The sequence below is a fragment of the Chiloscyllium punctatum genome, chromosome 46, assembly GCF_047496795.1.
Source record: "Chiloscyllium punctatum isolate Juve2018m chromosome 46, sChiPun1.3, whole genome shotgun sequence".
NCBI classification, from domain to species: domain Eukaryota; kingdom Metazoa; phylum Chordata; class Chondrichthyes; order Orectolobiformes; family Hemiscylliidae; genus Chiloscyllium; species Chiloscyllium punctatum.
Window position 1 is genome coordinate 38,835,946 of NC_092784.1, and position 15,892 is coordinate 38,851,837.

The 15,892-nt window shown below is 52.4% G+C and overlaps 1 protein-coding gene across 3 annotated transcripts in view; it reads left to right on the forward strand.

Annotated features, from left to right (window-relative positions):
• cyp4f3 (cytochrome P450, family 4, subfamily F, polypeptide 3) overlaps nt 1–15,892 on the forward strand; it is a 42,156-nt gene that overhangs the window by 22,072 nt on the left and 4,192 nt on the right. For all 3 annotated transcript variants that reach the window (XM_072564044.1, XM_072564045.1, XM_072564046.1), the window contains exons 7-11: nt 243–510; nt 1,706–1,772; nt 3,172–3,301; nt 5,811–5,944; nt 10,843–10,907. In XM_072564044.1, coding sequence (XP_072420145.1) covers nt 243–510; nt 1,706–1,772; nt 3,172–3,301; nt 5,811–5,944; nt 10,843–10,907 — 664 coding nt within the window. The remainder of the gene's footprint in view (nt 1–242; nt 511–1,705; nt 1,773–3,171; nt 3,302–5,810; nt 5,945–10,842; nt 10,908–15,892) is intronic.

Sequence of the window (15,892 nt, forward strand, 5' to 3'; positions counted from 1 at the left end):
GGTCTCGCGTTGCCTGCTGTGGAGATCCAGGACCTTCAGGAGGGGTGCGTGCTGACCACTGAGCCATGGTGGCTAATCTTCTTACCATTAGTTAATGACCAGGGCATGGTTTAGCCTCAATCCTGAATCCAGGTCGATAAAGGGCACTGAGACTGGTTCAGTGTCCTGAGAGAAGTGGGGAGGGAGATGGCAAACAGACTGATCTGCCCTGACAGTCCTCTCCCCTCTACATTGCTCCCTAGAAAGTCAAGTGACTACATTGCTGCCATCTATGAGCTGAGCACGCTGGTGGTGAAGAGGGAACGTTACTTACCACATCACAGCGACTTCATTTACAAACACTCGGCCAATGGCAAGAGATTCGCCAGGGCCTGTGATCTGGTGCACTCCTATTCACTGGATGTCGTGCAGCGACGTCGGGAGATCCTGAGGGAGCAAGGGGCAGATGCCTGGCTCCAGTCCAAACAAGGCAAAGTGACTGACTTCCTGGACGTCCTGCTGCTGTCAAAGGTCAGTGTTTTCACCGCCTGCCCCTCCCCCGCTGCGATCCCTGAGGCAGAAGCCCCTCGCCCACATGATGTGATCTCTGTTCAGCTCGCGGCTGGCACCCTCCTAATCACATTGTCACATCCTCCCAGTGGGCCGCAGCTGAGGCCTAATTGAGGCCTACCTGAGGCCAGTCCCCAATTGTCCATGAACTGAGGGACTAACATGGCCAATCAAGGGGTCATTTGGAGGGTATTTACAGGCACTTCAGAGCCAACCCCATTGCTCTGGGTCTGAACTCACACATCAGTCATTCTGAATAAGGACAGCAAATAGGGAGGCAATGGCCAAGTGGTATTATTGCTGGACCGTTAATCCAGAGAGACCTAAGTAATGTCCGGGAACCTGGGTTCAAATCCTGCCATAGTAGAATTTGAATTCAATAAAAAAGCTGGGGGGAAAAACAGTCCAATGAAAGCTGTGAATCTATTGTCATTAAAAACCCATGTTTAGTGGAGGAAATCTGTCCTCCTTCCCTGGTCTGGCCTACAAGTGACTCCAGACCCACAGAGCAATATGGTTGACTCTTCACTGCTGTCGCTACTCCCGTGAACGAATTCCCTTCCCCACGAGTATGAGGGCTTTGACTGACTGTTTCTCACTGTCACGGAAACCCTCACGTCCTGATCTTACCGAATTGGAATTGAAGCCATGCCCCCTGAGACATTAGCTGGGGGGTACAGTGACATCACCAGCCCCTCCCTCACCTGGAGAGCTAGTTGTTAGGTGGCTCTCTGAAACAAAAAAAAATCACTCAGTATGATCACAGCTGATCTTCCAATTCAGTGCCCTGTTCCTGCTGTCTCCCTGTACCCTATTGGATCCCGTTAGCCCCAGAACTATTAAAAAGACCCTTGTTTAAAATGTTCAATATGTTGGGCTCAATAGTTTCCTCTGGTAGATGATTCCACAGGCCCCCACTCTCTGGGTGAAGATATTTCTCTTCAGCTCAGTCCTAAATGAACCGCGTCGTATCCTTAAACTGTGACCCCTCCCCCCCCCACCCCCACCCCCACTTCGGCCAGTCATCGTTCCAGTGTTTCCCCTATCTAGGATGGGTGAGGTGAAGGAGGGAGTGGGAGTTGATGGTGAGGCAGTAATCCCGCACGGATTACCGGGGCTGGCCAATGGGGAATGAACCTTTACTTTCTGTCTGCAGGATGAGGATGGCAACAGCCTATCAGATGAGGAGATCCAGTCAGAGGCTGATACCTTCATGTTTGAGGGTAAGTGCGTGGTTCGTGTCTCCTCTTGGGTTTTAGTTTGAGCTGGGGTGTTGGTACTGTGCTGTTTTCAGACATACCCATGTTGTGTGACTGTCAGTGAAGAGGCCAAGATTTATTATCCACCTTTAACCTGTCTCCGAAAGAGGCCTTTCCTGAAGGTTGGTGAGAGTTGGTCAGATTTTGGAGTCACATGTAGGCCAGACCCAGTCGTGATGGCAGATTTCCTTCCCTGAAGTACATTTAATGTATTTCCTGCTCTCTTTAACGGAGTTCGTTTCTGTTCAAATTAACCGGATTTAAATTTAAAAGCAGCTGTGTTGGGATTTGAGCGCTTGGCCCCAGAATCACGCTCTGATCTCCAGCGTCTGTAGTCCTCACTTTCTCCTCGAAGATTTTAACCTACTGCGAATCCTCTTACAAGGATGTCTTCCTTGAAGAAGCTCTCTTCCTCCCTCTACAAGCCTTGGATGCTGCTGTGCTTTTCCAGCAACACATTTTCAGCTCTGATCTCCAGCATCTGCAGTCCTCACTTTCTCCCAGAATCATGGGCCTAGTAACCACAGTCCTACTGTAACCACCATTTGTTGGACATCTGGTCATCCCTTGGTAGAGCCGTGCATTTATATATTGCAGTTTGTGACTTCATGGAAGTGCTTCCCAGTCAGTGGCAAACTTCTGAAGCTCGGTCGTTACTGTAATACAGGAACTGCCGTGGCTAATTTACACGCATCGAGACCCCACATCCCTCATAAGTGATAATGACTGGGCAACATCACTGGTTTCTGTGTTGTGAAAGTGGAACCTTCTGGAAACCCACGGCAGGTCTGTTGGTGTTGGTGTTTCAAGCCCCTGGTGGGAGGTGGGGAGAACTGTCAACAGGTTGTGAACAAGTAACTTGGAGCCAGGGAAAGTGGGGGCGAGGAGTGTGTGCAGGGGAAGGCTGGAGAGATGAAATACAAAAGGGGACGGTGGTGCGAGGGGATGGATGAGGGGAGAGGGAAGTGAGGGGTCACGCTGGACACAGGGAACACTGTCTGAAATACTGGCCACTATTATCCAGTTGTCTGTTTGTTTTAGTGACATGGGCCAAGTCACCAGAGAGAGAGATGGTAGGGTCCCCAATCTCACCCCAATTCTCCTTCATTCCCTGAGTAACTAAAATCTGTCCCCCTTCGTTTGAAAGACAGCTCCCCTGACAGTGCGGCACTCCTGTCTGCCTGCCCAGTGTGCTCTGACTGAGCAGCACGACCTGAACACCCCTCTCTCTCGTTTTTCCAGACGGTGTTTCTCACACCCCTCAGGGTTGGTGCTGAAAGAGCTCGGAGTTTTAGTTTTATCCCAGACCCGCGTCATGAGGTGCTTGTCCGTTCCTGAGTTCCTTCTCCCACTGTCTCGGCAGGACATGACACTACAGCCAGTGGGATTTCCTGGGTGTTGTATAATCTCGCTCGACACCCAGAATATCAGAACAAGTGTCGGGAGGAAATCCAGGAGCTGTTGAAGTCAAGAGATGATAAAGAGCTGGAGTGGTGAGTGACTGACTCCTTTGATCTTATGTTGCAGACTGAAACACAGGGGCTAGGGAGGCCATTCAGCCCATTGAACCCAAATGGCACCGTCAAAGCTGATCATGGGTTTCCCACCTGTTCCCCAAATCCCCTGATTTCCCGAGAGCCCACTTCAAATTGGGATGTCCAGAGGTTTCCCATCCCTCTGGGTGAACTCATTTCCTCTTGTCCTGGCCCTTACCTTTATCCAGAGACTATGCCCAGTTGCTGGGCTCCCCAGTCGCTGAGGGGGGGGAGGGGGGGGGAGGTGGTGGATGGGGCTGTAACCTGCTTGCTCTGTCCAGCCCCCTTCCGAATACTGTGTATTTGAATGAAATCGAAACCTCACGAAATACTGTGTTACACCAGGGGAGGAATTCGGCTTGAACTTCCAGCCTGGAAACAGCTGGAAGGCCCTGGGAGAATGGAGAAGCCGCGAGGTATGAATTCGTTCATTGGGACTATTGAGTTGGTGTTTGAACCCAGCTCCATTCAGGCAGTCCACCAGCTCTGCCAGTCCAAAACGTTGCGGCTGATCTGACCCCCCCCCCCCCCCCCCCCCCCCACCCCCACCGTGCTGATTTTCTGTTTGTCATCAGTGTAGATATGACAGCTTTGAGAATATTCACACCCCACCCCACCTCACCCTTCCACTGGCTGGGGCCGAGAGTTTCACAGACTCAGCTTTCACAGAGAAGATTCCTCATCTCTGTTTTAAATGGGAGGCTCCTGACTTCCCATCAGTGACTCCGGCTTTACTGATCTGGAACTTAGTCCGGACAAGCGGGAGCTGTTGCATCTTGGGAGGTCAAACACCAGAGGGAAGTGTACAGTAAATGTCAGAACCCTTAAGAGGATTGCTATACAAGAGGGATCTTGGGGTGCAAGTCCATAGCTCCCTGAATGTGGCAACAGAAATGGATAATACTGGATTAGTGGTGCTGGAAGAGCACAGCAGTTCAGGCAGCATCCAACGAGCTGCGTCGATTTCACTGCTCCTTGGATGCTGCCTGAACTGTTGTGCTCTTCCAGCACCACTAATCCAGTATTTGGTTTTCAGCATCTGCAGTCATTGTTTTTACCACAGAAATGGATAAGGCAGACAGCACACTTTCCTTCATCAGTTGGTGAACTGAGTAGAAAAGTTGGCAAGTCATGTCACAAATGTGTAAGAATTTGATGAGGCCACATTTGGAGCATCCTATAGTCACCAGACTACAGGAAGGATGTAGAGGCTTTAGAGAGGGCACAGAAGATGTTTACCTGGGTTGGAGTGTATTAGCTGTAAGGAGAGGCTGGACAGACTTGGATAGATTTTGCTGGAGGGTCGAAAGATTATGAAAAGCTTAAATAGAGTGGATAGTCAGGGCCTCTTTCTCAGGGTGGAACTGTCAAATACAAAGGGACATAGATTTGAGGTAAGAAGGGAAAGTTGAAAGGAGATGTGCGAGGGATGTGTTTTATGCAGACGATGGTAGGCACCAGGAACATACTATCAGGGGAGATAGTAGAAGCAGATACAACAGCAAAGTGTAAGAGGCTTAGACAGAAACATGAACAGGGAATAGAGAGATACAAATAGCATCATGGTCGGCAGAGACATGGTGGGCCGAAGGGCCTATTCCTGTGTTTGCACTGTTCTATGTTCTATCCCTCACCCTGTTGAGTTCCCAGGGGGATGTAGACTTCCTCAATATTGAACTGCAAGACAGAGATTGCTGGAGAAACTCAGCAGGCCTGTCAGTGTCTTTGAGGAAGAGTGATGCAGGGCTCAGAACCTTCACTGTGTTACTCTGCCCGCACAAACATTGCTCGAGCAAGGTGGGACTGTCACAGTGCCAAACATCCCAAATCCCAGGCTGATGTTCTGGGGTCATGGGCTCAAAACTAGATAGTGAGAAAGTCATGAGGAAGCTGGCTTAGTAGTGACCAGGAGTCATTGTTGTTAAAAACCCAGCTGGTTCACAAATCCATTAGGGAAGGAAATCTGCCATCCTTACCCAGTCTGGCCTACATGTGACTCCAGACCCACAGCAATGTGGCTGACTCTTAACTACCCTCTGAACAAATAGGGATGGGGCAATAAATGCTTAACTTCCCCCCCCCCCCCCTCCCCACCCCACCCCCCCAACCTCCAGTGATGCCCACATCCTGTGAATGAACAAAATAGAAGGGTAATTTTGATAGCGGACACAGTTTAACATCAGGGGCTCTCCTGTTTCAGACAGAGATGAAGAGAGGGTTTTTTTTCCTGAGGGTTGTGAGTTGGAGTGAAACCCTTCCCTAGAGAATGGAGGGGTTGGTGGTGGGGGGTGTGGGAGCTGTCACTGAATATTTGTAAGCTGGAGGGAGAAGGTTTCAAAGCCGTGGGGGAGGTCAGGAGGGAGAGTAGGCCTGAGGCGATGATCAGATTATATCGAGGAAAGGCGGGGAAGCAGGCTGTGTGTCTGTCTGTCTGTTCCTGACCATGTTCCTGTGCCCCCTCACACAGGGATGACCTTTCCCAGATGCCCTTTACCACCATGTGTATCAAGGAGAGCCTGCGGCTCCACCCACCAGTTACCACCGTGGCACGGTGCTGCACCGAGGATATCCAGCTACCAGACGGCAGGGTCATCCCAAAAGGTCAGGCCCAAGACTGTGCTGCGGCGGAGAGGGGTTGGGGGGGAGATCACACAGACACAGCCTCGGGGTGAGGGTGGGGGGAAATGGAGGTGATAAATCCATCTAACAGCATCTTTCAAAACCCCCTCCTCAGCTGAGAGACTGTGGCCTGAGGAGGCATGCAATGTTATTTTGAAACTGGGGCCTGAATTAGATTAGATTAGCGATAGTGTGGAAACAGGCCCTTCGGCCCAACAAGTCCACACCGACCCTCCAAAGAGCAGCCCACCCAGACCCATTCCCCTACACTTACCCCTAAATAATGCACCTGTTGCTATGGGCAATTTAGCGCGGCCAATCCACCCTAACCTGCACATCTTTGGACTGGGGGAGGAAACCGGAGCACCCGGAGGAAACCCACACAGACACGGGGAGAATGTGCAAACTCCACACAGACAGTCGCCCAAGGCTGGAATTGAACCCGGGTCCCCGGCGCTGTGAGGCAGCAGTGCTAACCATTCAGGGGGCACAGTGCACACAGAGTGAACGACTGAATGCCCCTCTCTCCCCCTCCCTGATGTGCTGTGTCTTATACAAACATACCGATGAAGGAAGCTGATCATTCTACCTGCTCTCCCTGCCCTGTCATCAGGGTAAGCTTCAGGCCCACTCCTGCTGGGTTTTGAATTCCACTTTCCCACTAACCGCCCCAATCCCACCCCAATTCTCCTCAATTCCCTGAGTAACTAGTGTCTGTCCACCTTCAAAATATTCACTGAGCCAGACTGAGGCAGAGTTCGAGAGTAAGAGAGCTCTCTCAGAGAGTTTCCCCTCACCTCTGTCCTAATAAAGACCCTCCCATTTTAAACAGTGTCTCCTCATTCCAGACAGACCCACAACAGGAATCACTCTCTCCCCATCCATCTGATCATTCGGATCTCAAACACTTTGTCAAGTTAGCCCTCACTCTTCCAAACTTCAGCAGAAACAAGCTCATTAAAGTCTAATCTTTCTTTGCAAGTTGACTCCATCATTCCAGGTTTGAGTCTAAATACTGTAGTCTGCTCTCAAATGCTTCCAATACATTTACACTCTTCCTTAACTAAGGAGACCAGAGCTGCACACCGTATTCAAGGCACAGTCTCACACCAATGCTGTTTAATTGAAGCACAACATTCTGACTTTAACATTCAGTTCCTCACATAATAAATGTTAGCATTCCATTAACCTTCCTGATCAGTTATAGAGTCATCGAGTCCCTACAGCACAGACTGGTCCACCAGTCCACGTTGAACATAATCCACCTGCCTGCTCCTGGCCCATATCCCTCCTTTCATATTCATGTACAGCTTGCTCAACCCTAACACACATTTCATTAATGTGATTATGAACTGGGGACGCTGAATTGAAAGCTCAAACTTTCAACACTGTAAGTGCTGTTTCTAAAGCACGGTTTTTCTAGAATACAGGGTTACACAAGAACACAAACCATTAGATTATAGTCGAACTGTACTTATTTAAGTTTCTTTTAAATGTTGTAACTGGACCCAAATCCTCAGAAGTTCATTCCACGCACAAACCGCGCTCTGTGTAAGTAATTTGTTCTTCATGTCTACTTTAAATCTCCCATCTTACCTTAAAAATATGCCACCTAGTCCTGAAATCCCCCACCCGAGGGAAAAGACACCTACCTTATCTATACCCCTCATGATTTTATAAACCTTTATAAGGTCACCCCTCAACCTCCAATGCCTCACTGAGAAGGGTCCCAGCTTATCCAGCTTCTCCTTATAGCTCAACTCTTCCATTCCAGCAACATCCTGGTAAATCTCTTCTGAACCATTTCCAGCTTAATACTATCCTTCCTCCAGTAGGTCTGACTAGAACTGTACAGAGTACTCCACAAGAGGCCTCACCAACGTCCTGTACAACCTCAACATGACGTCCCAACTCCTATACTGCACAATCTCTCCGAAACCTCTCCCCACCGCCCCAGATCGAGCTGCAGTTAATCTACATTAGTCACAGGGGCAATGATGGCCTAGTGCTGTTATCGCTGGACTGTTAATCCAGTGAGTCGGATCATGTTTTGGGGACCTGGGTTTAAATCTCATCCTGGTAGATGGTGGAATTTGAATTCAGTGAAGATCTGGAATTATGACTCAGAGTTGTACAGTGTGGAAACAGACCCTTGAGTCCAACTCATTAAATTTGGCCCCAATCACTCTAAACCCTTCCTATTCATAGGATATAGTATAGAAGGGGTCCTTTGCAGTTCTGAGAGGGTGTGGCCCTCAGTTGAGGCATTGTATTCCTAGGCTTTTGCCCAAAACGTCGAATTTCCTGCAACCTCAGATTTTGCCTCACCTGCTGTGCTTTCCCAGTACTACTCTGATCTAACCCCCTTCCTATTCATAAACCCGTCCAGATGCCTTTTAAATGTTGTGATTGTACCAGCCTCCACCACTTCCACCGGCAACTCATTCTAAAATGCTTGTCTCCTCATTAACAACATAGACATTATCACAAACTGAAACCCATATTCCCAACCATAACCAAGTGTTTGTGACTCCTTAGATTCCTCCTTCTGCTTTCACAAATCCTTCCCACTGATCATTTCCAAAACCCCTATCCTGCCCTGGCCATGACTTCACTCCCATGGGGAGAGCCTCCTGCTCCAGGAATGCAAAATCCTGCCACTCATCACTTTGAGATCCCCCAAACTCAACTCAGCAAAATATTACATGGACAAACTTCATTTTACTGTTTTAGAGCTTTTTGTAAAAAAAATCTAAAACCTTATTACTTTCTGCTTGGAGTTAAATTTCAGTGATTAAATTATTTCTGTTGCTCTGAGTTTAATTGTAACCATTGTTTTCACAGACCACACTATTAACATAGATCACAATCCAGTAAAGATATAAATATATGAGAACAAAAGTATTTCCTATCTTTAATACCTTACTCAGCTGGGAAATAGTAAACCTGCAACAATTAATCTTGGCAAACCTGACTGTCAGCATCGTATTTCCAGCATCACAGAGCTTGGTCAACAAAATGCCTTAACTCTATTCACGCAATGAGCTGTGAGATAGTCGATGTACCTCTGTTACAGCTGAGGTACTACCAGCTTCTAATACCTCATTTCTATGTTGGAGCTCGCCCAGCCCCTTGGCCACATCCCCCCACATTGTGTCCGTTAATTATGACTCCCTTATATCCCACAATAGTGGGCGGCACGGTGGCACTCACCCATTGTACTCTATGCTACTTTCTCCCCACCCCCACCCTCCTCTAGCTTATCTCTCCATGCTTCAGGCTCACTGCCTTTATTCCTGATGAAGGGCTTTTGCCCGAAACATCGATTTCAAAGCTACTTGGATGCTGCCTGAACTGCTGTGCTCTTCCAGCACCACTAATCCAGAATCTGGTTTCCAGCATCTGCAGTCATTGTTTTTACCTCAGTGGTTAGCACTGCTGCCTCACAGCGCCAGAGACCTGGGTTCAATTCCTGCCTCAGGCAACTCTGTGTGGAGTTTGCACATTCTCCCTGTGTCTGCGTGGGTTTCCTCCCACAATCCAAAAATGTGCAGGTTAGGTGAATTGGCCATGCTAAATTACCTGTAGTGTTAGGTGAAGAGGTAAATGTAGGAGCATGGGTCTGGGTGGGTTGCACTTCGGTGGGTCGGTGTGGGCTTGTTGGGCCGAAGGGCCTGTTTCCACACTGTAAAGTAATCTAATCTAATCTGAAGAAATGAGATTCCTCAATATGCTATCTCCCGCTCTGCTGTGTAACTCTTCATGTCACCATGCACACCAATGCCAAGTGGAAAGCTCAAGCAGGTTTTCCATACAAAACACACACAATGATGCAGATTCCATTCCTTAAATCAGCAAGTGTCTTTAGTCTGCAAGTCTGAGCATCTTAAGTTGCTGCTGCCACAGACAGCAGCATTCTAATGTACAAAGTAATATCATCTCGCAGCATAGAGAGAAATCACTTTCTGGTACTTTGGACATTTTCTTGATTTCATCTGATTTTTCCAGAAATCTTCAATCAATTAATTCCTGCAGTTACTCACATCTGTCACCTGGGAATCTTTGTTGCCAAATTGTTCTCAGAGAGTCCTACAGCAGGGAGACAGGCCCTTCGGCCCTAACTGGTCCACACCGACCAAACTATCCATCCACTCTAACCCCATTTCCCTGCACTTGGCCCATTTCCTTCTAACCCTTTCCTATCCATGTATTTGTCCAAATGCCTTTTAAATGTTGTTACTGTACCCACCTCAACCACTTCCACTGGCAGCTCATTCCATACCCGTACCACCCTCTGTAAAAAAAGTTGCCCCTCAGGTTCCCTTTTATTCTTTCCCCTCTAACCTTAAACTGATGCCCTCTAGTCCTCGATTGCCCCAACCCTGGGAAAAAGACTGAGTGCATTCAGCCTATCCATGCCTCTCATGATCGTATACACTTCTATAAGATCCCCCCTCAGTCTCCTAAACGCAAAAGAGAAAAGTCCTAACATGTCCAACCTCTCCCTGTAACTCAGACCATTGGGTCCTGGCAACATCCTTGTAAATTTCTTCTGCGCTCTTTCCAGTTTAATAACATCCTTCCTGTAACAAGGTGACCAGAACTGAACACAATGCTCCAAGTGCGGCCTCACCAATGTCCTGAATAACTGCAACACAACATCCCAATGTCCTTTAGGGAAGGACACTGCCATCCTTTCCTGGTCTGGCCTACGTGTGACGCCAGACCTACAGCAAGGTGGCTAACTCTTAACATTCCTCTGGGCGATGAGGGATGGGTACAAAACAATGGCCCCGCCAGTGACACCCACATCTCATGAATGAATACAGAAAAAGAAACGTGCATTGGGCAGTAACTGGGAACATTTGTTTATTTTCCAGGGAACATCTGTCTGATCAGCATCTACGGAACCCACCACAATCCTGCAGTCTGGCCAGATCCTGAGGTACTGACATTCTCACAGGGCAGAGTTACTGCAGGTTTCCAGTCCTACTCTCACCTCCCGTACAGAGAGAATGCCCTGTTTGATTGGATTGGATTGGATGCAGAATGACGTTGGATAAACTAATGGCTCGGAAGGAGTTAATGTTCATGTTGCATTAAGCTCCACCCAGTCTGACGATGTCACCCAGTCTGTGGGAGGAGCCTATTGAGTTCAGCACGGGTCTCTGAAGGGAGTAGATGTATTTTGTATAGCTCCTGAGTAGCTCTGCCTCACTCCTCACTGTAAACTGTGCCCATTGGTATCAGGCCTACCCCCTGGTAATCAGACAGGTCACAGATTCAGTGGATAGCCCAATACCCCCCTGCAGCAGCTGTGAGTTCTACCTTGCCATCATTGTACAACGACAACTTGGATTTAGGAAGCACCTTCAGTGTAATGGAACAGGCCGGGGACTGGCCGAGTGAGGAGGCCTGTGGTCACAGAGGTCACTGAATACACTTGGACATTGAGTCACAAGGGAAATGTTCAGATGGTGGAAGGTTCACTCAAACAGGTCGTTTTACAGGAGGGTCTGCAAGGAGGGGATCGGACTGGGGAGATGGGAGTGAGTCCAGGGGGGACAGGAGTGAGTCTGGGGGGGGGGGACGGGAGTGAGTCCGGGGGGGGACGGGAGTGAGTCCGGGGGGGGACGGGCGTGAGTCCGGGGGGGGACGGGCGTGAGTCCGGGGGGGGACGGGCGTGAGTCCGGGGGGGGGACGGGCGTGAGTCCGGGGGGGGGACGGGCGTGAGTCCAGGGGGAGGGGCATGAGTCCGGGGGGGGATGGGAGTGAGTCCGGGGGGGGACGGGAGTGAGTCCGGGGGGGGGGAGGGGAGTGAGTCCAGGGGGAGGGGCGTGAGTCGGGGGGGGGAGAGAGTGAGTCCGGGGGGAACGGGAGTGAGTCCAGGGGGTACGGGAGTGAGATCAGGGGCGAGTGAGTCCAGGGGGAGGGGTGTGAGTCCAGGGGGGACAGGAGTGAGTCCAGGTGGAGGGGAGTGAGATCATGGGGGAGGGGAGTGAATCTGCAGCAGGCAGCATAGACCCTACTCTCTCCCCCAGCACAGACCCTCCCTCTCTCCCCCAGCACAGACCCTCCCTCTCTCCCCCAGCACAGACCCTCCCTCTCTCCCCCAGCACAGACCCTCCCTCTCTCCCCCAGCACAGACCCTCCCTCTCTCCCCCAGCACAGACCCTCCCTCTCTCCCCCAGCACAGACCCTCCCTCTCTCCCCCAGCACAGACCCTCCCTCTCTCCCCCAGCACAGACCCTCCCTCTCTCCCCCAGCACAGACCCTCCCTCTCTCCCCCAGCACAGACCCTCCCTCTCTCCCCCAGCACAGACCCTCCCTCTCTCCCCCAGCACAGACCCTCCCTCTCTCCCCCAGCACAGACCCTCCCTCTCTCCCCCAGCACAGACCCTCCCTCTCTCCCCCAGCACAGACCCTCCCTCTCTCCCCCAGCACAGACCCTCCCTCTCTCCCCCAGCACAGACCCTCCCTCTCTCCCCCACCACAGACCCTCCCTCTCTCCCCCAGCACAGACGCTCCCTCTCTCCCTCACCACAGACCCTCCCTCTCTCCCTCAGCACAGACCCTCCCTCTCTCCCCCAGCACAGACCCTCCCTCTCTCCCCCAGCACAGACCCTCCCTCTCTCCCCCACCACAGACCCTCCCTCTCTCCCCCACCACAGACCCTCCCTCTCTCCCCCAGCACAGACCCTCCCTCTCTCCCCCAGCACAGACCCTCCCTCTCTCCCCCAGCACAGACCCTCCCTCTCTCCCCCAGCACAGACCCTCCCTCTCTCCCCCAGCACAGACCCTCCCTCTCTCCCCCAGCACAGACCCTCCCTCTCTCCCCCAGCACAGACCCTCCCTCTCTCCCCCAGCACAGACCCTCCCTCTCTCCCCCAGCACAGACCCTCCCTCTCTCCCCCAGCACAGACCCTACTCTCTCCCCCAGCACAGACCCTCCCTCTCTCCCCCAGCACAGACCCTCCCTCTCTCCCCCAGCACAGACCCTCCCTCTCTCCCCCAGCACAGACCCTCCCTCTCTCCCTCAGCACAGACCCTCCCTTTCTCCCTCAGCACAGACCCTCCCTCTCTCCCCCAGCACAGACCCTCCCTCTCTCCCCCACCACAGACCCTCCCTCTCTCCCCCACCACAGACCCTCCCTCTCTCCCCCACCACAGACCCTCCCTCTCTCCCCCAGCACAGACCCTCCCTCTCTCCCCCAGCACAGACCCTCCCTCTCTCCCCCAGCACAGACCCTCCCTCTCTCCCCCAGCACAGACCCTCCCTCTCTCCCCCACCACAGACCCTCCCTCTCTCCCCCACCACAGACCCTCCCTCTCTCCCCCAGCACAGACCCTCCCTCTCTCCCCCAGCACAGACCCTCCCTCTCTCCCCCACCACAGACCCTCCCTCTCTCCCCCAGCACAGACCCTCCCTCTCTCCCCCAGCACAGACCCTCCCTCTCTCCCCCAGCACAGACCCTCCCTCTCTCCCCCAGCACAGACCCTCCCTCTCTCCCCCAGCACAGACCCTCCCTCTCTCCCCCAGCACAGACCCTCCCTCTCTCCCCCAGCACAGACCCTCCCTCTCTCCCCCAGCACAGACCCTCCCTCTCTCCCCCAGCACAGACCCTCCCTCTCTCCCCCAGCACAGACCCTCCCTCTCTCCCCCAGCACAGACCCTCCCTCTCTCCCCCACCACAGACCCTCCCTCTCTCCCCCACCACAGACCCTCCCTCTCTCCCTCACCACAGACCCTCCCTCTCTCCCTCAGCACAGACCCTCCCTCTCTCCCTCAGCACAGACCCTCCCTCTCTCCCCCAGCACAGACCCTCCCTCTCTCCCCCACCACAGACCCTCCCTCTCTCCCCCACCACAGACCCTCCCTCTCTCCCCCACCACAGACCCTCCCTCTCTCCCCCAGCACAGACCCTCCCTCTCTCCCCCAGCACAGACCCTCCCTCTCTCCCCCAGCACAGACCCTCCCTCTCTCCCCCAGCACAGACCCTCCCTCTCTCCCCCAGCACAGACCCTCCCTCTCTCCCCCAGCACAGACCCTCCCTCTCTCCCCCAGCACAGACCCTCCCTCTCTCCCCCAGCACAGACCCTCCCTCTCTCCCCCACCACAGACCCTACTCTCTCCCCCACCACAGACCCTCCCTCTCTCCCCCAGCACAGACCCTCCCTCTCTCCCCCAGCACAGACCCTCCCTCTCTCCCTCAGCACAGACCCTCCCTCTCTCCCTCAGCACAGACCCTCCCTTTCTCCCTCAGCACAGACCCTCCCTCTCTCCCCCAGCACAGACCCTCCCTCTCTCCCCCACCACAGACCCTCCCTCTCTCCCCCAGCACAGACCCTCCCTCTCTCCCCCAGCACAGACCCTCCCTCTCTCCCCCAGCACAGACCCTCCCTCTCTCCCCCAGCACAGACCCTCCCTCTCTCCCCCAGCACAGACCCTCCCTCTCTCCCCCACCACAGACCCTCCCTCTCTCCCCCAGCACAGACCCTCCCTCTCTCCCCCAGCACAGACCCTCCCTCTCTCCCCCAGCACAGACCCTCCCTCTCTCCCCCAGCACAGACCCTCCCTCTCTCCCCCAGCACAGACCCTCCCTCTCTCCCCCAGCACAGACCCTCCCTCTCTCCCCCAGCACAGACCCTCCCTCTCTCCCCCAGCACAGACCCTCCCTCTCTCCCCCAGCACAGACCCTCCCTCTCTCCCCCAGCACAGACCCTCCCTCTCTCCCTCCGGTACTGCCTCAGGTACAGTTTTCCCGAAGTAGAACATAGAACAGTACAGCACAGAACAGGCCCTTCAGCCCACGATGTTGTGCCGACCACTGATCCTCATGTATGCACCCTCAAATTTCTGTGACCATATGCATGTCCAGTAGTCTCTTAAATGTCCCCAATGACCTTGTTTCCACAACTGCTGCTGGCAACGCATTCCGTGCTCCCACAACTCTCTGTGTAAAGAACCCACCTCTGACATCCCCCTCTATACTTTCCTCCAACCAGCTTAAAACTATGACCCCTCGTGTTAGTCATTTCTGCCCTGGGAAATAGTCTCTGGCTATCGACTCTATCTATGTCTCTCATTATCTTGTATACCTCAATTAGGTCCCCTCTCATCCTCCTTTTCTCCAATGAAAAACATCCGAACTCAGTCAACCTCTCTTCGTAAGATAAGCCCTCCAGTCCAGGCAGCATCCTGGTAAACCTCCTCTGAACCCTCCCCAAAGCATCCACATCTTTCCTATAACAGGGTGACCAGAACTGGACGCAGTATTCCAAGTGCGGTCTAACCAAAGTTTTATAGAGCTGCAACAAGATCTCACGACTCTTAAACTCAATACCCCTGTTAATGAAAGCCAAAACACCATATGCTTTCTTAACAACCCTGTCCACTTGGATGGCCATTTTAAGGGATCTATGTACCTGCATATCAAGATCCCTCTGTTCCTCCACACTGCCAAGAATCCTATCCTTAATCCTGTACTCAGCTTTCAAATTCGACCTTCCAAAATGTATCACCTCGCATTTATCCAGGTTGAACTCCATCTGCCACCTCTCAGCCCATCTCTGCATCCTGTCAATGTCTCGCTGCAGCCTACAACAGCCCTCTATACTGTCAATGACACCTTTGTGTCATCTGCAAACTTGTTGACCCATCCTTCAATCCCTTCATCCAAGTCATTAATAAAAATTACAAACAATAGAGGCCCAAGGACAGAGCCCTGTGGAACACCACTCACCACAGACTTCCAGGCAGAATATTTTCCTTCTACTACCACTCGCTGTCTTCTGTCGGCCAGCCAATTCTGTATCCAGACAGCTATATTTCCCTGTATCCCATTCCTCCTGACCTTCTGAATGAGCCTACCATGGGGATCCTTATCAAATGCCTTGCTGAAGTCCATATACACCACATCCACAGCTCGA